Source organism: Ascaphus truei, chromosome 9 (genome assembly GCF_040206685.1).
Source record: "Ascaphus truei isolate aAscTru1 chromosome 9, aAscTru1.hap1, whole genome shotgun sequence".
Taxonomy (NCBI): domain Eukaryota; kingdom Metazoa; phylum Chordata; class Amphibia; order Anura; family Ascaphidae; genus Ascaphus; species Ascaphus truei.
Window position 1 is genome coordinate 24,328,645 of NC_134491.1, and position 23,144 is coordinate 24,351,788.

The 23,144-nt window shown below is 42.9% G+C and overlaps 2 protein-coding genes and 1 long non-coding RNA gene across 6 annotated transcripts; 1 reads left to right on the plus strand and 2 right to left on the minus strand.

The window, feature by feature from the left end:
• Positions 1-5,116: 5,116 nt before the first annotated feature.
• Positions 5,117-8,438, minus strand: MGAT2 (alpha-1,6-mannosyl-glycoprotein 2-beta-N-acetylglucosaminyltransferase). 3 transcript variants are annotated; one of them, XM_075613865.1, is made up of 2 exons: positions 8,322-8,438; positions 5,117-8,073 (listed from the first exon to the last, which is right to left on the minus strand). In XM_075613865.1, the coding sequence occupies exon 2, from the start codon at positions 7,748-7,750 to the stop codon at positions 6,446-6,448; it is 1,305 nt and encodes a 434-aa protein (XP_075469980.1). In that variant the 5' UTR covers positions 7,751-8,073; positions 8,322-8,438; the 3' UTR covers positions 5,117-6,445. The 3 variants fall into 3 exon arrangements, with proteins under 3 accessions (XP_075469980.1, XP_075469982.1, XP_075469983.1); XM_075613867.1 differs by having other exon boundaries at positions 8,209-8,340; XM_075613868.1 differs by lacking the exon at positions 8,322-8,438 and adding an exon at positions 8,171-8,304.
• Positions 8,439-8,473: 35 nt separating this feature from the next.
• On the plus strand, positions 8,474-12,852 carry LOC142502626 (uncharacterized). The gene is made up of 3 exons (XR_012803814.1): positions 8,474-8,833; positions 12,278-12,382; positions 12,662-12,852. It is a non-coding gene; the product is annotated as an uncharacterized LOC142502626 (long non-coding RNA).
• Positions 12,853-13,141: 289 nt separating this feature from the next.
• LRR1 (leucine rich repeat protein 1) lies at positions 13,142-22,003 on the minus strand. Of its 2 annotated transcripts, XR_012803815.1 has the most exons (5): positions 21,667-22,003; positions 17,855-17,953; positions 16,492-17,219; positions 13,655-15,539; positions 13,142-13,621 (listed from the first exon to the last, which is right to left on the minus strand). XR_012803815.1 is itself a non-coding variant. In XM_075613869.1 (4 exons), exons 1-4 carry the CDS (start codon positions 21,850-21,852, stop codon positions 15,287-15,289), a joined length of 1,266 nt encoding a protein of 421 aa, XP_075469984.1. In that variant the 5' UTR covers positions 21,853-22,003; the 3' UTR covers positions 13,142-15,286. The 2 variants fall into 2 exon arrangements, 1 of the variants encoding a protein (XP_075469984.1); XM_075613869.1 differs by having other exon boundaries at positions 13,142-15,539.
• Between the last annotated feature and the right edge of the window lie 1,141 nt (positions 22,004-23,144).

Here is a 23,144-nt window from a genome sequence, read left to right on the forward strand (position 1 = left end):
CGTGCGGAGGTGTGTGGAAATGCAGGAGACAGGCAAGTTTAAATTTTGCCGCTGAGGGAAGCGCTGGGCCGGTCACGTGACTGCCAGAAGCCAATGGCAGTCCATGACGTCGGCGCCGTGATGTGGCGCCCTAGCCCCGCCTCCCGGACCACCTCCCACCTGGCACACAAGCGCGCTTGCTGACGCTCATGCAGGGACATGAAAAATCTCCTGATTGAGCAGGAGAGCATGAGCGTCAGCGCTGCCCAGCGCCGCTCCCTGCACCATGTCCCAGGCCTACAGTATGTACTACACAAGGCTGCTTTTAGCCTTTGGTTTCAGATGTTTGAGGAAGTAAAGTTTAAACCAGCTCAAAAACCAGAGATTACTTTTTAAGGGCGTGGAATTTCATTCCACGTTCAATTTTTTGGAGACTATATCATCCTAAATTAGCATTTTAGAAACAGCATGCAGCTTAGTCATACCTTGAAGCAGTTTCACGCTGCAACATAGATTGTTCACAATTGCATCAGTAAAGCACTTTGGTCTCTTATTTCCAAAACTCATTGTAAAGTGAGAAATTAGTGTATTTTTGCTGCCAGTTGTATTAAGCATTGCTAACAAGGGTATTAAACATTTAACCTTGTGTTAATACTGATGCTTAAGTATGTTTTGGCTCTATCGTAATGGTATTTTTAGCTTTGATAAAATATTAATTCTACTACTTTAGCCTTTAGCACATGCTGCTACACTGAAGTGTTAGAACGGACAGCAGTGAAACAAAAAGTTGAATAATCAAATGTCAATTTAGCAATACGTAGAGAATAAACCAATAGTGGTGAATTAATTTGATATTGTGGGAATCAGGAAACTATCAACTCTACCCAACTACGAGCAGACTTGCGCTTGACACATTTTTCCTTTGGTCAGCAGAGGATAACAACACCCCCCCCCCCCCCCACCCCTCACAGCATACCATGTGTGTTACAATTCCTTGGAGCAATATATACTTTGCATTAACGTGAAACCACTCTACTGATACATCCTCACTGGTTTTTAACATGTTTCATAATTCAAGATCCATTTGGTCATTATGTATACACGAGTTTAACTTCAGATTGCATGGAAAATACAATGATTTATTAAATACATATTACCTATGTTAGAGGCTCATAACTGCATGTTGTAGTGACTCTTTTAAGCTGTGGTGATCAGCCTGGGGTTATAAAACCTCATTTGTACATGAGCTCACATGGACCACAGTGAACACATGACAGTTATAAATGTAATGGGTTGAGTGTAGATATCTTCAGAAGGTAAAAAATCAGACACGTGCAATCACTTTTAAATGGTTACTCAGCTAAAGTTTTAAATTATTTAATTACATAATATACCAAGCTCATTCCATTTTCTAGTCCCAAGAGGAAGTTTCCTTAGGAGGACGTGTTCTCAATAAATATTTTCACATTTATTTGTTGTTCTATTGCGGCCTACTTGACCTGACCACTGCATCAATTCGCTTATGTTCTGTGTACACACAGAGACACCTGTAGGACATTTTTCTTGTGTGTGCATCAAATTGCAATACATTGTAATGCACACCAGCAATGTTATTTATTTATAAAATATTTTACCAGGAAGCAATACATTGAGAGTTACCTCTCATTTTCAAGTACAGGCAGTCCTCGGTTATCCAACACAATGCGTTACTCAAAATGGCGTTGGATAGCGAAACGTTGTAAAGCGAAACACGTTTTCCCATAGGAACACTGTTTAAATGACAGGTTCCGTTCCTGAGGGCATTTTTAATGCTAAAATACACAAAATATTTTACGCAGACAATAAGATATGCAGCACACACATCAATTATATAGTGCATATACTCTATTATATATATAATATCACATAATATATAATATAAAAATATAATATATTATATAGTATAATATATATATTATATACACAAACAACTTTGCAAAGCATCGTAGGAGCATTGGATAAGCCGTTTTGGCGTTGTAAAAATGAACATAGGTATGCACTGCACAGCGTTGGATAAGCCATTCGTTGTAAAACGAGGACTGCCTGTATGTCCTAAATGTGTTAAATGCCACATTTCAGTTTTACTGGCGGGTTTTCAACACTGCTAATCTGTTTGCCATAAGAATGTTTTAACAATGCTCAGTTATTTGGACTGTGTTTCTTTACACAGGTTTTGCTTTATGTTTAAACAATGCTCAGTTATTTGGACTGTGTTTCTTTACACAGGTTTTGCTTTATTGACATTTGCAACTTGGATTTCTGCAAATCTTTGTGTCATGTACAGAATTGGATTGCATCAGGCTTCTGCATAATTTGTTACCGCAATCTCTGCTGTATGCACCATACTTAAGGAACTAAAAGCATATACTATTCTTTTGAGGGGTAAAGCATTAGTAACTATTTGGGGAGTGCAATAATAATAATTTAAAAAAACCCGACAAATTAAAGGGAAATGTTCTGAAATGTAAACATCAACGGGAAAATAATTGGCAATACTGGATTGTACTCTTGACTATTCAATAAAAAAATAAAATAATAAGTGCGGTATGTGCTATCCATTGAACTGATCCCAGCCTTAAAGGGCAATACCCTCAGATTTTCAGTAATATGGTCTGGGACCGGGCCGCAGTGCAGCCCTGACGCTGTTATAATTTAGCAGCAGTGGGCCTGGGTCGACGTGTGCCTTGGGTTCAGCGAGGACCGTGATGGGTGGTACCCGATAGTTGGAGTTGAGACCAGCCCCCCATGTTGTCTACCTTCCCGTGCTACATAATATAAATTATCATTACCTGTATGAAATTGCAATGTACCAAGATGATTATTGTACTTATCCCCTTGTCTCCCCCTTTCCTTTTCTGTACCCTACTAAATATGCTGAAAAAAATATATCTATAATAAATTGCTGTGGCATATTTCCCATTTGGAATATGACCAAAATGTATACCAGCAGAAATACAGTGTGTTGTTGGCATACGTGATTGAAGTTGTATTTTAGAAACCTAGCATTATCACGCAAAAGTTAACGCTCCTTGTGCACTGGGGTAATTGTAAAATGTAGTTGTCTGGAGATTCCCTATTCAAAAAATAAATATAGCAGGTGGTAAAATGTATGCAAGAAAAACAGGAGATAGAAGGCAGCATTCCATGGACATGACTCACTGTTGGTAGATCCTTTGCAAGAAATAAACTCAGAGGCAAAACTTGACATATTGTACCGCATTTAATCATAGGATCATGCAATGGGACAACAATTCTGGCCTCCTCGGGCCCTTAAATCAGTGCAAGAATTTAACAGTAGTGAGTCATGTCCATGGAGTATCTGCCTTCTCTTTTCTTTTTATACTGAATAGTGTGCACACACTTTTTTTTAGGGGCAAGCATCATTATACAATTGTTTGCTGAATTTTGTTGCCCTTAGGCCTTGGACATGGTGCAGGGAGCGGCGCTGGGCAGCGCTGACGCTCATGCTCTCCTGCTCAAGCAGGAGATTTTTCGTGTCCCTGCATGAACTTCAGCGAGTGCACTTGTGTGCCGGGGCTAGGGCGCCACGTCACGGACTGCCATTGGCTTCTGGCAGTCACGTGTCCAGCCCTGCGCTTCCCTCAGCGGCAAAATTTAAACTTGCCTGTCTCCTGCATTTCCACACGCCTGCGGAAGCGCCGTCTAAAGCCGCGCTGATAGAGATAATGTTTCCCCTCAGTGCGGCTCAGCGCACCTCAGCACGGTCTTTTTGACCATGTCCGAGGCCTTACAGTAGTCTTTTGTTCTTAGACTGTAGTATATGCAACAAAGACCATTCTGCTTTCACAGTCAAATGAATCACCTACAGAAACCAAATATTGATTAAAAACTTTTTATGGTAATTATTTCTGTGCAGACTTAAACAAAAGTGTGCTTGTGTAGCATTGACAATGTGTGCAGCCCTGTATTTACTGGATGTCACAGACAGAATCCATCATTATGAGCTTACAATGTAATTTGTACTACCTGAGGCACAATAAGACAAAGTGGCACGCCCAGTGCAAAAAAGGAATAAGTGGTGTGTCTAGAACTGGATGCACTCCTACAGTAGAGTGCTAGAAGTCATAGTGGGATTTACCACTAAACTTTTGCAATGAATTGATTGTAATATCTACATAGAAGCACATGTACTTTATTTCAGCTCCCATGTAAAACCTAAACATAAGAAAGTGAAGCACAAAAGTCAGATTGTAATACGAACGTTAATTCATCTCATTAAAACAAAAAAAAAAATATATATATATATACATACATTTTTTTTTAACAATGGGGAGCTAATTTGTGTGTGGCATTTAAAAAAGTAGAGAAATGAAGGAAACATCTTACCAGGAAAAAGTAAATCAGCAACCACATGACAAAGGAGAATTCAACTCCCCTACTCTGAACCATGACAGATTAATTGCACACAGGATAACTGCTGACCTTTTATATGAAAAACTTAAGTGAACTAGAAGTTTAGGTTTGGTGTGCGTTACATACAGAATGTGATGGGTAAGATGGTCAGTTACTCATACTGTAGAGCAAGTTATGGGTAACTTGATTACAAGAAAACAACCATATTAGGAGGTTCACTTGAGGGTCATTCTATAAAGAACAAAGCTCGAGGCTTAGGTTACCTGAGCCATGAGATATGATTACCACCTTGTAAACATCAAAGATATCTATTGTTCTTTGTATTATGCATGAATTCTTCCTTTCTAGTTGATAAAGGGTCCATCAGGAAAACAAAATCTTGTAATTAACATGAGTAGAGCTGCCAGCTCTCAACATCAGCATCAGGCGATCAAAGGGGCATCTGTCACATTGCTGCACAGAGAGCTGACAGTTAAACAAAGGAATACAAATTACAAAATTGACATTGTACAATGAATGTGGAATTTAAGATCATGTCCTGGAAATTTGTAATTCCTTTTCTGAACTATCCACACAATTTTATGGGAAAAGCTATGGAGATCCATTAACCAAATTCTGTATTCTTAATTGTCACTGCACGACAGCACATAATCCCCCCCACGTCTTCTCCATGATGAGAGAAAATGCAACATTGCTTTTATGAAAAATTAAACACAAACACAAGTTAAAAAAAAAAAAAAAGAACTTTATTTTGTCATATTTTACACCTTCACTTCTACATTTAAGTGACATATAAGCTTTTATCATCCGTTCAATGGCTTTGCCTTATTTATGGAAATGACCACAGTTTGAGAAGTCCTCAGTGATGCAGTGTTTTGCAATACTAAAATAATGTGATGATTTTATATGTTTAAACATTAATAAAGAAGCATATATTTTATAATTAAGGGCATTACTTAATAGCTTTGCTGTTTAATGGATCTGCAAACAGATAGTGAATGTCAAAATTCTAGTTCTGCTAAAATTCCTATGTATGTGGACCCTAAAGCTTTTAGGTGGGGCATGTACTTATTAACTCATGTTCTCAGCGCTTTTGTGAAAATAGCAAACAGTCAGAAAAGCAGTCAACCAAATAGTAGATGGCCACCACAGCCTGGTATAAAAAAAATTGTACTCCTTGCTCAAAGTAATAACTCCTGTACTTTTTAAATTTACAAATTACTTCATTTTGGGGCTCGTTTATAAGTAGTAACACTTCCTGTTCTTATAGAATAAATATAGCATCAAGTTCATTTTGAAATCTAGTCTAAAGGGCTTTGCAAAATGGTGTTCTCCCGAAATCAAATCTATTACAACTTATTTTCAATGGCATTTCGCCAACGATTAACATTTTGTAACGCAAAAGCGAATGTGCTTAAATTCTGTCTGCATGTATCAACACTTAAGTATGTAAGTCACCTGAAAACTTTTCCCCCAACTATTTTATTGTATCAAATAAGATAACATTCTGACCATAGAAATAGCCAAATGTTGGCCAGATTTAAGCTATCAGAATCTGAATTTCAGAGTCCTGGTACAATTAAGTGTAAAAATCTCAAATACTGAGAATTTTAAAGCACTGTTCACCTAAATTGAAAGATTTGATAATTAACAGGTTTGTGTTTAGTGGCCAATAGCAACACTGTGCAAAAACTACATAGTGATCTAAGTTAACACCTTTGAATAGCAGTCAAATAAAAGTATCATAAAAAAAAACAGCGTCTTAAAATAGATTTTCATATAGATTATAGTTAGAAGTAGAACGTTTACAACAAAATATTCAGTTACGTTCACTTAATTAAATCATTTATTTTCAAAATGTATTCCAAGAACGTGTTGCTTGACTTCTTAATTAGTAAGAAATAAATGAGGCAAACATTTTTTTTCTGAGATTTCACAAAATGGAAAGTATGGACTATTGACAACTGACGAGAATGGTTATTCAAATTAAAGCGTAAACAAAATTCATAACCCAATGGTACCAACTGAAAAAAGGCTTAGGAGGTTCAGATTTTTACTGCAGTCTGCGATAACTTTTACATAATTCATGGTCCCTAATGTCTCCCCAGCCTCCATTTTTTACGTGGGGGGAAATTGCGTTCATAGAGTACCGCGTGCTAATCACGAAGCTCTCAGGAAACATATACTGTTGGTTGCTTGCAAACAAAGCCTCGATTTTGGCACTTTCTGTATTCGGTTTACAAGACTTCTTATGGTGCATGCCACAACTTCCAGTGTGATAAATCCTAGCAACTTCAGGGACCATGACTTTCCAGAATTTAGGAAGACATGTAACCGTCAAGGACTGAAGGGTCCAGTCCCAATTATAGTCATCATAAGAGCAGAAGGCATCAGTGCATTGGATCAGTTTTTGATAAGCATCTCTGTTCATTGCCATGCCCATATTGTGCTCTGTGGACTTCCATGTTTTCACCTCCACTTTATCGGCTTTTTCAGAGAATGCCAGGGGACGGGTGTACGTTCCGAGAGTCAGCACATCGCAGTCTGCGCACTCTTCATTTTTCTTATTCCACATTTTCTTAAGGATATAATAAAAATCTGGGGCCAAGTAGTGATCTTCTTCAATTAACAAAACCAGACCCTTGTGGTCTTTTAACACCTTGATTCTCTCCCACACAAAATGCAGCTTCCACCACCAGTGGTGTTTGGTTTGGGAGAATTTGGCTTCACGGTAGTGTCCAAAAGAATCTGGGTATTCCGCATTGATGCAGCCAAGTTTCACAGCATCTTTTTTCTCTATGTCCCTTGGACAATCTTTAGGGTCGTTCCCTGGAAATTCGTTGGGGTACAGTTGGATGCTGAAGGGGAAGAAAATCTGGAGCACTTGACAAAAATCCACACCCGCAATAATCTGGTTTATTTCCGGGGACCAATAATCGTGGCTAAAAATTAACAGCACGTTCTCGATGCCCTTTGCATTTCGCAGGGAATCCATGAGAAATCTCAAATACTCTGGACGATTGTGCACTTGGACTACCACAACCACGTCATCTGGCGGACGGTTTGCCACGGTCTCCAAGTTTTTGATGGTTTGGTCAAAATTCAACTGGAAAACCACTGACCTGTACACCAAGGTCATGTTATCCACCTCTGGCTTTTGTACCTTTTCTGCCACGGACTCGTTGGACAGTTTCCTAATGCCTGGCGACACGTGGCCCTTACCCATGCTTTTCTCGACCTCTGACTCCTGGACATAGTCATTTTTCTTCTGCCTGCCGCTGTTCCACAAAACTAAGCAGCAGGCGGCCACCACCAGGGTTAGGATGATCACTTTCCTTTTGTATATTCTGCACCTCATGGTATAGGCGATCTGAGGGGCGGCAGGAACAAAAATCCCCGGACCTGGATGGTGCTACCCAGATCAAAGCCCAGGAAGGGGAATTAAAACAAAAAAAAACACAGTTATCTTCGGCTAACTCATCTTTGCCTGCGGTGGGGAGGAGTGCAGCACAGCCATGGGGCCGCTCACATATACCATGTTTCCCGCCCCCACCCCCTGGTCTCCCGCACACTGACAGGGGGGCCGCACACACGAATAATGACTGGCTGGGTCCAGGCTTCCAAGCATCTGCCGGAGGGACACGGGGCGAGCTGCCTTCCACTGCTCCAGCCCGAGCGGCCCTACAAGAGAGGAGAAGGAAATGTATTCATTTTTGTTTCCCCCTCTCGGGTACATCACTACTACACCCCCTCCCCACCCCCCTCCTCCACCACACACACAAACGAAGGCTGGCGGGTCACGGAACCGGCACCGACCTCCCTCCTTCAGGACCGGGAGCGCACCGGCCTCCTCAACAGCAGCGGCGGCGGCCCGGCGCGCTCTAGGCAACCGTTTGACACCTGTTTGGCAGAGGCGCGCGAAACCTCACCTGGGCGGCACGCGCTCCAGTGTCAGCAGCAGCAGCAGGCTCGAGGCTCGGTGACGCTGCCTTGTAGCCTCTCTCTCTCCCCCTCCCCCCGGAAAGTGGCCACGCCTCCTCAGCGACCTGATTGGCTGCGGAGGGCCTTGACGCTACCGCTGCGGATAGGCGGCGCGGTTGGTCCGGCCGCCCTGCCAATCATAAGGTCACCAGGACGACGGGGTGGGGGGGAGATAGGTTTTATTTGCGGTCTCGAGGCGTAGACGCGTATGACGTTTGTACGGAGTAGAACTCGTGCCCGGAAGCGGTTCCGTTAATCATCCAATGAACAGAACCGCTGAGCTTTGGGGCGTGACCACGCGCTTGCCTGAGCTTCAGCCAATGAGAAGCGTTGTCGTGTTTGTCAGGCCGGCTCTGTGGGAGTAACTGGTGACTTGTCAGTGTGTATGTACATTACATTGCACTATAACACCACCCTTATTATGGGCATGTGAGAGCAGCAGCTTATTCTTTAAATACAGGTGACTCTTATTCCTTGTATAGGAGATTGTTTTTTGTGTTTTTTTTTGCTGTAGATGTAAAGATTTTTGGGTTTTATATATGTTACATTTACATGTATTGTAAAAGTTTTACTTTAGTAGAATTTGAAATTTGGTGACACATTTAGTTTGGGGCAGTACTAGGTGTTATAACCCTAGTGCTCCCTGGTTAAGTATCACTGGACACACGCGCGCACACGAAAGGATGAAATAGGAAAACAACAGAAGGGAAAGAAAAATTGAAAAACAATGTCTATTGTTCAGTGATAAAGAGAACTAAACTAATCATATACTAAGCGCTCAACCTATTTAACCTAAACTAAACAATACACAATAATGATTGAACGGTGCTGTGAACAATATTAACTCCTATAAAAGAATACTGATATATGAGGAAATCCCACAAACTGATATAGCAGATTGCGGGAGTGGCTGCCTAAGGAGTGAAAACAAACCTTATCCATAAGGTAAGTACAACGATCGCAATACAATACAAAAACCACAAAAACAAACAGACAACACAAAGTCCTTGGCGCACAGCCTGGTATATAACCTGACAATAAGGAAGTCCCAATTCTTTGATTACGGGGATATAATATGGGTCTGGAATCTGATGTCTCTTTGAGTCCTTGGAACAGTAGGTCAAAAATCTGTAATTAAACAAAACAAACCACCATTGCGCAGTAACTTCAGGTCAAACATGAACTCCCCCACCGTTGCCAGCTACTTACTTAAAAGTAGGAGATAAAGGGCCTTGAAAGGTATCTTTAGCTTTCTTCCTGGCAGGCTGGTATTCTATATGTTGACAGGCGATGTTACCCCAGATAGAACTCCACCCTACGCGCGTTTTGTGACTATTGACGTCACTTCTTCAGGGGATACCTGTAGTCACGAAAGGCGCGTAGGGTGGAGTTCTATCTGGACGTGTTTCTGCGTGCACGAGTCTGGGGAGGAGAGGAGGCGCATTAGCAGTGACGACATCAGAGGGGGACCGGGCGCTCCGAGTCGCGGCCACGAAACGGGGATTCACGCAAGATCCCACCTCCATCTGCTACACTCCGGCATCCTCTCACGCAAGCGGACGGCATGTTGTAACCCGTTCATAGGGACGGCCAACATGTGAGTGCATTGTTGTTTAGTCCTATAATGTTTTATTAAATTTTACTGTATCATACCATTGGTTCTTTTATATTTTATTCCGTACATGGTACAGTATTGTGACTGTTTGGAGAGGGGTAACATCGCCTGTCAACATATAGAATACCAGCCTGCCAGGAAGAAAGCTAAAGATACCTTTCAAGGCCCTTTATCTCCTACTTTTAAGTAAGTAGCTGGCAACGGTGCGGGAGTTCATGTTTGACCTGAAGTTACTGCGCAATGGTGGTTTGTTTTGTTTAATTACAGATTTTTGACCTACTGTTCCAAGGACTCTAAGAGACATCAGATTCCAGACCCATATTATATCCCCGTAATCAAAGAATTGGGACTTCCTTATTGTCAGGTTATATACCCGGCTGTGCGCCAAGGACTTTGTGTTGTCTGTTTGTTTTTGTCTTGTATTGCGAATGTCTATTGTTCACCTGATCCTTTAGGTAATTGAGGAAGTGTGTAAGGAACTTGCTAGCTTGCAGACAGATATTTCTACATTCACAGTTGAACACCTAGACACCCTTAGCACTGACTGGTTTTCAGAGACTAATTATACTGACAAACACAGAGCAGGACTACTGGCATTTAAAATATCCAATCTTGCCAAAGTAATTAAAGATGACAAATAACATTGCGTATACCGCAATGTTTCCAAGAACAGCCCACAGCACAGGCAGTATAATAGACAAGAAACTGTAGGACATATGCCACACATAGCCCAACGACCACAGATAGTGACTGAGACTTATGCTGGTACATCAGGTACAGCTCCCAAATCCACTATTTCAGGCCCCAACCAGATAAGTACACATTCAACTACAAAGGCAACCCAGAAGGGGTCGTAGCAAACACAAGGTCACTACGCTTATCCCTCGCTACAGGAGACTGTAGTGTGATGGATTGAATAAAATACCTATTTCTTCATCTGTAATGTGTACCTTGCTATGTCCCTTACTTAAAATGGCTACCGCAGCACCCCCTCCCATCAAGATGGCACCCAACCCAGGAATTCCACCCAAATGCTGATGTGTCCACTAAAACTACAATAACAAGACCATACAAGGAAAAGACCTAACAAGAACCAATGAGACACTGACATGTGCATTTGCCCACAACCTTTAGACCTTAGGCAGCTCCTTCTGCATACAATCTCTCCCCTGAGCCTCTATATAGAAACGCAGGCTGTAGCAATAAAGCAAGCATTATCATTCTGAACTTTGTGTCAGTGTGATTTTTCTCAGTGCACGCACTACCTACGTAAAAAAACAATTTGGACGGGGACAGATATTCTGCAGACGTTTTTGTCTGATCCAATTCAGTAGTCTATTATCTTCCTAACTGTACACTTAAATCCTCTGAACTGTCACTCCTACAAAAGGGACTTTCATTCATACCTACTTTCCTCACTTCCATACAAACGCTATAGGAATCTCAAGATCAAAGATTTTCTTTCAAAGACCAGCACTACCCCAAGTACTTCTTTCAGACACCAAAGCAATGTTGATTCCATTAACATCAATCCTTGTCTGTACCCTCCAGACATTACTCAGGACATTATATCATTGTAGAAAAAGCTACCAAGATCCCACAGAAATTTGAGTATGACAGGATGACAGGCAGTTGCAACACTTAGGGCCGGATGCATCAACCTGTGGCATCTTGAAAATGCAGTAGTCACCCCAAAAAAGTTTCTGCTTTTATAGTGCCATCAGGGGTCCTCAACTCCAGTCCTCAAGCCCCTCCAACAGGTCAGGTGTTCAGGATATCCCAGCTTCAGCACAGGTGGCTCAATCAGGGGCTCAGTTGAACATATAACTTTCGACAAATCGGGATGGTGCAATATATATATATATATACATATATATAAATATATATATAGCGTCAAGATGGCTTCTCCCGACTCATGCAGGACTTTTACTGTCTAGCAGTGAGATACCGCGTGAATTGTGCCTGCAGAGGAATTCAATGTGGACGTGCACTCCAGACGCAGGACTCTCACCACACGTGGACGCGCATCTGCATCTCCCCATGCTGTTTTGGCGTTCGTCCCAGATGAAGTGACGGTGATATTCTGCGAGAGTATACCACATACTAATCTTGTTTTTATCTTGCATCTAGTGAGTGGCTGTAATCCACGTGTTACTTGGAATTTGTATTAAAATTACCCTTACATATTACGCTATGGGAGCCGTGCTGTTTTTTGTTTTATATAAATATTTTTTTTCCTATCCCACATACGTGATGTCATTTGATGCTGCCTGCCCATTTTAACTGAAGCTGCAGGGGAAAAGGATCAATTTGCAGGAGACAGAGAAGGCCGGACCCCACCCCAGAAGCCAAAATGCACTTACCCATGGTTATCAGGCGAGTGCATTTGTCAGGGTGTGTGTATTTTTCTATTTCTTACATTTAGAATTCTTAGTGCTCAAGAGTCTGCTAAATTAAATTAAGCATGTGTTCTTTTTACTATGCCCATTATAAATGGGACAAACATTACATTTGGTTAGACGTAGAACCGAATCTCTAACGCTCCATGAGTTTATGCCAGGTGAACATTTATCTTTTTGTAATTGCTATACATATCTCACGTTTTTAAATTAAAAATGCTAATAAAAATGGTTACAAATAAAACCTTATCTGTATCCTAACCATCCTCCACAGGTAAACCAATGGCCATTCATTCTTGGCTGATCAAATTGGCCACAATAGCCCCTTTCACCCTTAGTAATGAAGACTCAAAATGAAAACAAGGCTCGCAATTTTTGGCATGGGTCGTATGCAATGCAGGTCATAACCTAAACCAGTGTCAGGGCCAAGGGTGAAGATCATTAATCTGCCGATATATTTCAAGAATCCAGTAGTTTAACCTTGGTAATAAGAGAAAAAAAAAAATCAAAATATTTGTATTTTTTACTACATCTGCCAGCTTTTGGACTTGCCATTAATTAATACACTTTACTGTGGAATTGAAGACTACGTTAAAAAAGGTTGGCATGTTAACTGTGCACATCAGAAATATTTGTGTACGCCGCAAGTGAACAGAAATACTCAGCCTTTTGATTAGTAAACATCGTGGTTTTCATTCACAGGATTATTCTAAAACGTGTACGGAACACTGTTATGTAGAAGTGATACGCAACATTGAAGATAAATAAAACTTTATTAAAATAAGTTAGGTTTTTTTTCCCTCCAATCTACAAAAGTACAGTTAAGCACATGAAACACAGAATGACAGAGTTATTAGGGCTAAATGACAAAAAGAAAAAAATTCAAGCGATCACAAGAATACTAAAGTAATATTCATAACCCCATGTATGAATGGAAACGAACGACTTCCGTTCACAAATCGTATACTCTCCAATCTTTCTTCGACATTAAAAGCGACTAACGGCGTCTGTAGAAAAACTCACATTGCAAAAGTCAGTTGTAAGCCTGTTGGGACCTGATCAATTGACCATACAGGTAAAATGAAAACATTAGCATGAAATAGTAACAAACTTCTAGCACTGCAATCTAACACGTGGTATGTCAAAACAGCACTTAAGAAGCTTTCATTCTATTGCAGACAATCGCCACGCTTTTCTCATCAACTCACTGCATTTTTCTGTCTAAAGTAAAATCCTTTAAAAAAAATAAATAAACATTTTACACTGCATTAATAAGGTTTTCACTGACAACACAGGAGCTGTCCAATTTATTTCTTTAGCAGACACAAAGTGTAGTGTGTTAGACATTTTAATGTTTGTTTTTCTTTAATATGAAAATGTGGACAATATACAAATATATCTACTTTAAATCCCTTCCAATGTCACTGATCTACAACCCCACACCTACCAAAGCAGAGCCATCCTCACCCCACACCTACCAATAGAGCCATCCTCACCCCACACTTACCAATAGAGCCATCCTCGCCCCACGCATAGCAATACAGAGCCATCCTCACCCCACACCTACCAATACAGAGCCATCCTCACCCCACACCTACCAATACAGAGCCATCCTCACCCCACACCTACCAATACAGAGCCATCCTCACCCCACACCTACCAATAGAGCCATCCTCGCCCCACGCATAGCAATACAGAGCCATCCTCGCCCCACACATAGCAATACCGAGCCAATCACGCCCCACGCATAGCAATACAGAGCCAATCACGCCCCACGCATAGCATTAGAGCCATTCTCGCCCCACGCATAGCAATACAGAGCCATTCTCGCCCCACGGATAGCAATACAGAGCCATTCTCGCCCCACGCATAACATTACAGAGCCATTCTCGCCCCACGCATACCAATACAGAGCCATTCTCGTCCCACGCATACCAATACAGAGCCATTCTCGCCCCACGCATACCAATACAGAGCCATTCTCGCCCCACGCATACCAATACAAAGCCATTCTCGCCCCACGCATAGCAATACAGAGCCATTCTCGCCCCACGCATAGCAATACAGAGCCATTCTCGCCCCACGCATAGCAATACAGAGCCAATCACGCCCCATGCATAGCATTAGAGCCATTCTCGCCCCACGCATAGCAATACAGAGCCATTCTCGCCCCGCGCATAGCAATACAGAGCCATTCTCGCCCCGCGCATAGCAATACAGAGCCATTCTCGCCCCACGCGTACCATTACAGAGCCATTCTCGCCCCACGCATACCAATACAGAGCCATTCTCGCCCCACACATACCAATACAAAGCCATCCTCGACCCACACGTACCAATACAAAGCCATTTTTGCAGCATAAATCATTCAACATAGGATTCACTTTCAAATGAAAGTTCGTATAACCATGTTCTAAAAACTCTTATGAATTCAGAAAACCTCCCTCTGCTCTCCATGTTGTATTCGGATCCTCTTTCCTTCATTCCCTTTCAATGCTATGAGTAAAAGGACAAGGACAAAATCACACGGAAAAATAGATCTATTCTTTGGACCGTTTTTACACTCAGGTATGTCTATCCAAACGCTAATTGGATTAGATATTAGAAATAAGTGGATATAGTTACTAAACATTTGCACACACTTTGCAATTGAAGTCTGGTTTGCAAGAGTGCTTGATTTGGGTAGCAAATCTAGCCAAAAGTGTGCAATACCCCAATTACACAGGGGGGGGGGGGGAATACAAATGTCATTGAACCAAAACATACACTCCCTCGTGACCTAGTCACTGAATGTGCGGTTACAATCCTGTATTTCTTCATTCCTTCAGTTAGAGGGATCAATTAATAAATGCCCCATGGGTCTGAACAACACATAATGGAGACCTTTGGCTTAGCATGGTCACCTAATACTTTGCAGGTATTTATCAAGGAATTGGGAGTAACAGGTGAGAGAGCAAAAGTAACAGATGATGGGGGCTTCTGTGCCTCCCATGTTGTCCACAAGGACCACGGTGTGGGATACTTGGTGGAGGTTCATTGTAACAGTCGTCTGAATGAAGGAACTCAGGCAGGAGAGGCCACATTCACATGTTTTAGTCACGGCTAGATCCTGGCACAGGTGAGCAGGGATGAGGTGAGGTCCGTGTGGAATTCTTGAAGGATATAAGAATAAAATAGATTAAAAAAAACAAAAAACCTCTTTAATACCAAAGGGAAATGCAACACACACATACACACACTAAAATTAGCATTTTGTGGAGACGTTTGAATCAGTGTAGTGTGGTGGTCCTACACCTAGTGAGCCAGTTGCCCATCTTTCAAGATGGCGCTGAGCCGATTCCTTCCTGTGAGACAACGGGGAATGGCTCCATTACAGGTCACATTTACTGAATTGTTAGAAGGCTCTGTCATGTAAGTAGCCAATTGCAGTTCCCAAAACGCAACAGCAAAAGGGGAGTATCCCCAGAACATGGTCTCTCGGGGGCAAGACTTCCATAAGACCACTTCATATTTTAGTATTTAAAAAAAAAAAAAAAAAGTCTGTACTATCAGCTTCTTGCTGCAATTATTTATGCAGTGGGGGAGGGGTGTGTCAGTTGGCAGGAGCCAGTGCAGATATGGGTGTGTCCCCATGATATTAAGGGGCCCCTATAGGTTGTGGCATGTAAGTTAAAATGGCAGGCATCCAAAACGGCTGCTCAAAATTAACCAATGAGGAACCCCGATTATACTTGGCTTTACCTTCCTTATAAGCACTAGGTGGTATTCACACTGGTCAGTTACAGCAATGGTTCTCAAGCCTCTCCATGCCACCAGCCAACTGGGTTTTAGGAATAACCACTGCACTTGTGAACATAAGTGAATGCATCCATCGTGCAAATAAATACAATATCAGCCAGTTTAAAAATAAAAAGCGCACACAAAGCTGGGGCTCAGAGTGAATGCTATGGAAGTTCAGGTGCTGGCAAAATGAAATAGAAGTCTTGATTAAACACTGTAGACATAGTGTCTGTAGACATCTTCCTTGTAAGATATTAAAGGACCGGGCCAAATAGCTGCTCACAAAACAAGCTATAACTAAAGCATTCCTTCTAGTCTCCTTACCTGTAATTAATAATTGCTCTAGCTGCAGATTCTAGTAAAGTTAATGGTATTTTGAGCTGTATGCTGGGAACCAGAGGATTGGCTTGTTCGAACGGATTCCCAAAGAGATCCAAGTTTTCAAGGAACAACCTTTTAAAGCTGTGGGGGAGAGAAGGAAGCTTGTTTCTGGCGGCCGATAGGAAACGCAGTTTGCTCAGTTGGCCCATCTTGAACGGCAGTTGCACGAGCTCGTTGTCATCAAGCTTCAGATGAATGAGCTCTTTGAACTGGCAGAACTGGATGGGAAGGGCCTTGATTCTGTTCTGGCTCAAGTCCAATGACTGAAGAGTCTTTTGCAACGTGGAGTTACATAGTGCCACCTGAAAGGACTCCAGGTGATTGTTGTGCAGGTTCAGCTCCTGGAGACACACAAGATCACCGATGGTCACAGGCAGCCTTTTGATATGGTTGTGGCTGAGGTCCAGTTTTCTGAGTTTCTTTAAGCACAGCATTCGCATGTCGATCCGGGCGAGTTTGCAGTATGAAGCCTGCAGGTGCTCCAGGGAATAGGGAAAGTTCTTGGTGATAGGGTAGTCTTTTTTGGAGGTGATCATCATCTTGGTTCTAGGTTTTTCTATTTCAGAGGACTTGGCTGGAGTCAGACTGGACAGTGATATGGTGCCCACATCAGTGCCTCTGTTTGCTAGCCTCACTGTAGAAATGAAATTCTTTAAATTGCTGACATCGGCCTAAAATAGTGAAAACAAAAATACTGATTAAGTTCATCTTCTAAGGAGAGAGAGAGAGAGAGAGAGAAGAAGAGAGAGAGAAGAAGAGAGAGAGAAGAAGAGAGAGGAGAGAGAGAAGGAGAGTGTGTGTATATGGATGCATGTACATAATTTCAGAGGTTTAAATATAAACCACCGCATGCAGTTGTGGTCTACTCATAAAACAACATGAGGCAATTTTATTTGAATGGGCCTTTAGGTGCCTTATGGTTTAGCATTGTTTATTAAATATGGACCTTTATCTTTTCAGCCCCAAAAGATTTCCATACCAAAGATTTGAACCACAGCCCTTCAGATCACGGGGGACAGTACAGTTAAGACAACTAAACAGTTACGAGCCAAGGCACGTTCAGTGCAGACATAATTTGAAACAAAAACAGAGTCCCCATTCTGAAAATATGTACATGAATTCAACCACCTGGACACCACAAATATTTGCTGCATGGAGCATGTGTGTCAGACATCTAGTGTCACAGCATGAATCTTTGGTGCAGTAAAATGTTAGTTAAGGAGGTGTACATTTTGAAGGTCTCTAAAGCCCTTAAAGGGATGGCTTATAATGCAAGGGGCTGCAAGTCCAATCCCTATAACCATACCTTACTGAGACAGACATCCACAGCTGGCTCTTTAAGTCTTACGGTAGCTTTTCCCTCTTCTACAAACTTGGTGAAAAACTGCTCAACATTTTCCTGCAACTGTTTTGAAATGAAAAAAAGAAAGTCTAATTAATGAAATAAAGATAACAGTGTACAAGTAAACAGCTGTGAAGATTGAATATTCAACACAATTCAAATCCAGTTTTACAGTGTCAAAAAGGTACATTAAATAAAATATAAATTATAAATGCATCCACTGGTGTAATTAGTTACCAAATTTTCACAAGTTGTTCCCCAAGTCTTAGTAAAAACAATTCCACGGCTACCCAGCCAGGGGCGGTCATGAGAACAACCTAGAATGTGACCAAACATGTTGGATTCTTTACGTAAACGATACTGATTTAAATCAGAAATGCCTACCTACTTTCTTCCCATGATCTTCCCCACAGAACTTTGCATCTCTGGTTCACTTCTGCTGCACTGACAGCCATTTAGTGAACCCCGAGTCGAATCTTCGACGATCGATCAGCAACTTAGCCAATTACTTATTGTGTGGATTGTATTGATGCACATATTAAAGGGGAGGGGGAGAAACAGGGCAGCTTGGACTGCTGCTTGATTACCCAATGCATCAGACTTTACATTTTACATTGTCAGCACCCTTCTCTTCCACATGTTGTTCAACATCATTTCCCCACATGCTCCCAATGTATTATTCTAGGAAAACCTGCAAAGATATCAGTGCTGTTCATTCTGCTCTGAAGTGTTGGATGGAAATGAGATTTTGTAGTTTCACTTTAATCCCCCACTATAAATGTACATTGTTTGGTAGATATATCGTATTGAACATTCATAGTATTTGTGCACAAAGTTCACGTTAACGTCAGCACGACAGGCTACACTTTTAGCCACGGCTTATGATCAGATTGAAATCTGTCTCAGCGTCTCCCCTGCTGAAATCCCTCTCCTGGCTTCCGATTAAATCGCGTATCTCACACTCAATTCTACTGCTCACTTTTAAAGCTTTACATTCTTCTGCCCCTCATTACATCTCAGCCCTAATTTCTCGCTATGCACCATCACGACTCTTGCGTTCTTCTCAAGGATGTCTTCTTTCTACCCCCTTTGTATCTAAAGCTCTCTCCCGCCTTAAACCTTTCTCACTTTCTGCCCCACACCTCTGGAATGCTCTTCCCCTCAATACCCGACTAGCCCCCTCGCTATCCACCTTTAAGACCCACCTTAAGACACATCTGCTTAAAGAAGCATATGAGTAGCACTGGATAATCATGGACACATGACACAAAGCTTGGCCTCCTGCAGACGCACTTACTAGTATTCCCTCCTACTGTCTCTGTACGTTCTCCCTACCTACCAATTAGATTGTAAGCTCCTCGGAGCAAGGACTCCTTCCTTAATGTTACTTTTACAGTATGTCTGAAGCACTTATTCCCATGATGTGTTATTTATATTTGTTGTTATTTATATGACATGTATTACTACTGTGAAGCGCTATGTACATTTTATGGCGCTATACAAATAAAGACATACATACATACATACATACATACATACATGTAGACAAAAGGATCATATTACACAAAAAGGTCCTGAAACACAAGCTCAACCCGATTTCTCTGTCACAAACCCATTATAGTAACAACTTTTAAGGATTTACCTTTTTAGGATTCTAAGCGCAGCAGTGTTAAGATCAAGAAACAATATTGATACACAGAAATCACATTCAGATAAACATACTTTAAGTTTGCAACTTCACTAGCAGCAGATTCATCATACCAATTAAAATAAGCAGGAACACTGTTTGGTAGTTAACATTGAAGAAGCAAATTAACTCAGGAGGCCTAATGCTGTGACAGCGTCTGATGCAGCCAAGCCCGTCAAATGAGCAGTTCGGCTTCGTTTTTAAAACTTCAAATAAAAATACCACTTGTTGGCACATTAGCATGTCTGAGGAAGGTCTACAACCCTGCCTTTCCCCATTATCTCCAAGGCCTCAGCCAGGTAGGGAACGGGCACGCTGGCGCTCGTGCGCTGCTCGGCCGGGCGATTCGTGGCCGGCTAGGTGCGCGCCTGTGGCCGCGCTCATGTCACGGAGCTGGTTCGCCCTCATTGGGCGAACCGCTCACGTGACGCGCTCGCGAGCAGCAAATTCAAATGTGCTTGCTTGGCAAGCAGCTAAGCTCCGGAGCAGGCGCGCCCGCCCGCTCACGCTGGCCACACACATTGTCACAATGTGTTTCATCGTGGCGAGCGTTAGCGCGCCCGCCCAGCACCACCCTGGACAAGGCCTTAGCATACAGTGCTTCCACTGCAGCCATGGATTCTGGGTAATGGCATGCAAATGAGCACATAGCATCACCTTTAGCTTCTTACCCATTTTGACATGTACCCCTATAAGATTATGCCTGTCATATTCCACGTTATCAGCACAGCCTGGGTTAATAAAATGCACAGCCAGTAACCCTACTCACAGACAGCTGTTTCGACCTTTTTAAAGCAGCAGTCCAAGCTGCCATTTTTTTATGTTTTCCTCTTTAATATGTGCATCAATACAATCCACACAATAAGTAATCAGCTAAGTTGACGATCGATCCGTTCTCCTGTTTTCGATCGGAGAACATTCGGCTCGGGGGTTCACTAAATGGCTGTCAGTGCAGCAGAAGAGGACCAATGATGCAAAGTTCTGTGGGGAAGATTGTGGCCAGGCAGTCACTAGATACAATTGGTGCACTGCTAGAGAGGGCATGGCTCAAAAAGGGGTGTGCCAGAGCCTGTTTTGGAAGGGGATGTGACTTTGTAAATGGTTGCAATAAAAACAAAAATGCTGGTTAAATTATAATACATAAATTTAATTCACCGTGATTTTTTTTTAAAAATGCTACAAGTATTCTCATAGCACCGAGACGATTTAAAAAAAAAAAAAAAACAACACATGTAGGATATTGCTTGGTCTGCAGCTTTATACACGGTTTCATCTAGTTTATATTTGTTTAAAGGGAGGGAAAAGAACAGATGCACTTATTGAAAAAAATAAAATGGACAAGCCACACAATACTCAGGTGGTCACACTGTGGCAGGAGGAGAAGCCTCGTACCAACCTGTTCTACCTTATGTGAGCAAATTGCTTGTAGTATGAATATATTATACCATTACTTGTGATGCTGAAAAACCTAACATTTTAATAAACAATGTGAGAGAAACAAGTTTGGGCCCAGGATTTTCAGGAGTTTGGACAGAAGCTTCTATACAGTTACCCGTAGCCTCCAGGCTCAGGACATACACATGTAAGATCTGCTCTGCCAAATGGGGTCTTATTGGTAGTGACGCTATGACACATTTCTAAGAAAACACTGCTATTATTGCAGGTGTGTGATCTCATTTTCCAGCTGCATTGAGCGGGAGGTAGCAGAGCCCTAAGGTGACAAAGTAATCACAATACAAAAAAAGTTTACCCAACCTTTAACAGTACAAAGGAGCCTGCTTTGAGATGTATTACAGGCCCCTTAGGTAGGGATTCAAAAACAAAACGTGGGCAGCTCATCTCCCGGAGCTTTACAAAACTACATCTGCAGGGCAGGGACTTGTGCGCCTACTACAGAACACCATTATAGCCCACTCCTCCAATGCTGCAATGGAATAATCCTGCTCTCCATGCAGGATGGATAGGGGAGGCCCCATACCTGGTATTTTTGCGGAGGCGGAGCCGCCGCTCCCTCCTCCCCCCCCCCCCCCCGGCAGACTGCTAGGAAGCCCCCCTAACCCGGTGCTCAGTTTGCTCACGGCTCCCTTGCCTTGTATCTGGAGCCAGCCTTATCCTTCAGGGTGCAGATCATCAGGTAGATGGCGGCCCCTTTCCCGGCCTGCTTGTCCTGCTGCCTGCCAATGGACAGGACGGCCCTGCTGCCTTTCCCCCGGCTCCTCATGCCGAAGGTGGGCAGCATCCTGCTGATCACCTCCACCTCGCACGGCAGCTTCATGGCTACCCGTCCCCGGAGAGCCCAACACAGCTCCTCTCCAGTCCTCCCAGGTCATTAAGGCGACACAACCCGGCCAGAACGGCTCCGCGCCGCGCTATCCCGTATACCTATTCAAATCGCGCCCGCCCACCAAACCGCTTCCCGCCGGATCTGGCAGGACCCTCTGACGTCACGGCTGAGGTGCCTTCTTCACGCCTGTCAGTTTTGCAGTTTAGGCCGCAGAGGGTTTAGTTAGTGACGTCACTTGGGATTTCTGATTTTATTGGCTACATACAGGGTGGCCACCTTTGCAATTAAATTAAAACATTTTAATTTATTTTATTTATATATTGACATCTCTTACCTTCTCCGGCAGCATGATGGCATCTCCTCCTGCAAGGTCCCGTCCACATGGCTCCGCGACATCAAATGGCGCTGCGTTGCCAGTTGCTATGCCTTCGGCCTCGTTCAGGGTGCAGGCTTCGGAGGGAGGGCGTGCTGCCGTGCGTGCTGCCGTGCGACACAAAGTATTCAAATTGAATACTGGTTGTCAGGGTAGCAGCTGCCCTGTCTCCGAAGCCCGGAGTTGACGCTGGCTACAGTTTCAATAAACAAAAAAATCGTTTTTTGAAGCTGCAGCAGCGTCACTGGGACCTCGGCAGCCAATGAAATCATTCTTTAGAATGATTTCATGACTGCAACTTGGATTCCTAACCTCACGTCTGTAGCCCCGCCCCCTCAACTCCTGAAACAGTCTGCTGGGGATGAACACACATCGCCCAGCAGACTGCCGCCCGCCCTCCCTCCAACTCCTGTCTCTGGCACCCTGAACGAGGCCTTATGGTGCCGGGGCGTCACGTGACTTCCCGTTGTCATGGCAATGTGGCGCCTTGCGGCGACGTCATGTAATGTCCCATAGGTGTCCGGTATTACCTCCAATTTTATACCATCGGAATTACCGGCCTGTCCGGGTGAAAACCGGAAACCTGGCAACCCTACCTGCAGGGGGAGATTGCGCCTCCTGGAGATGTCACAGGTAAACCCGTAGCCCGTAGGCTGCGCTTATAGTGCCGGCGACGCAACGTTGCGTCAAAACAAATGCATTGCCACCGTCGCGTGCGCTTATAGTAAGCGAGACGCGACGGCTTGCTCGCAATCGCTAGAAGTCATCTCAATTTGATTTTTCCAGGGACCGTAGCCTGATGTCGCTGTCGCCGGCACTATAAGCGTAGCCTTAGATATGAGGTAATCTTCGGGTCAAACCCAGAGCGGTAGCAACCCTGGCTGCATGTCATATTCTGAACTGTTAATTC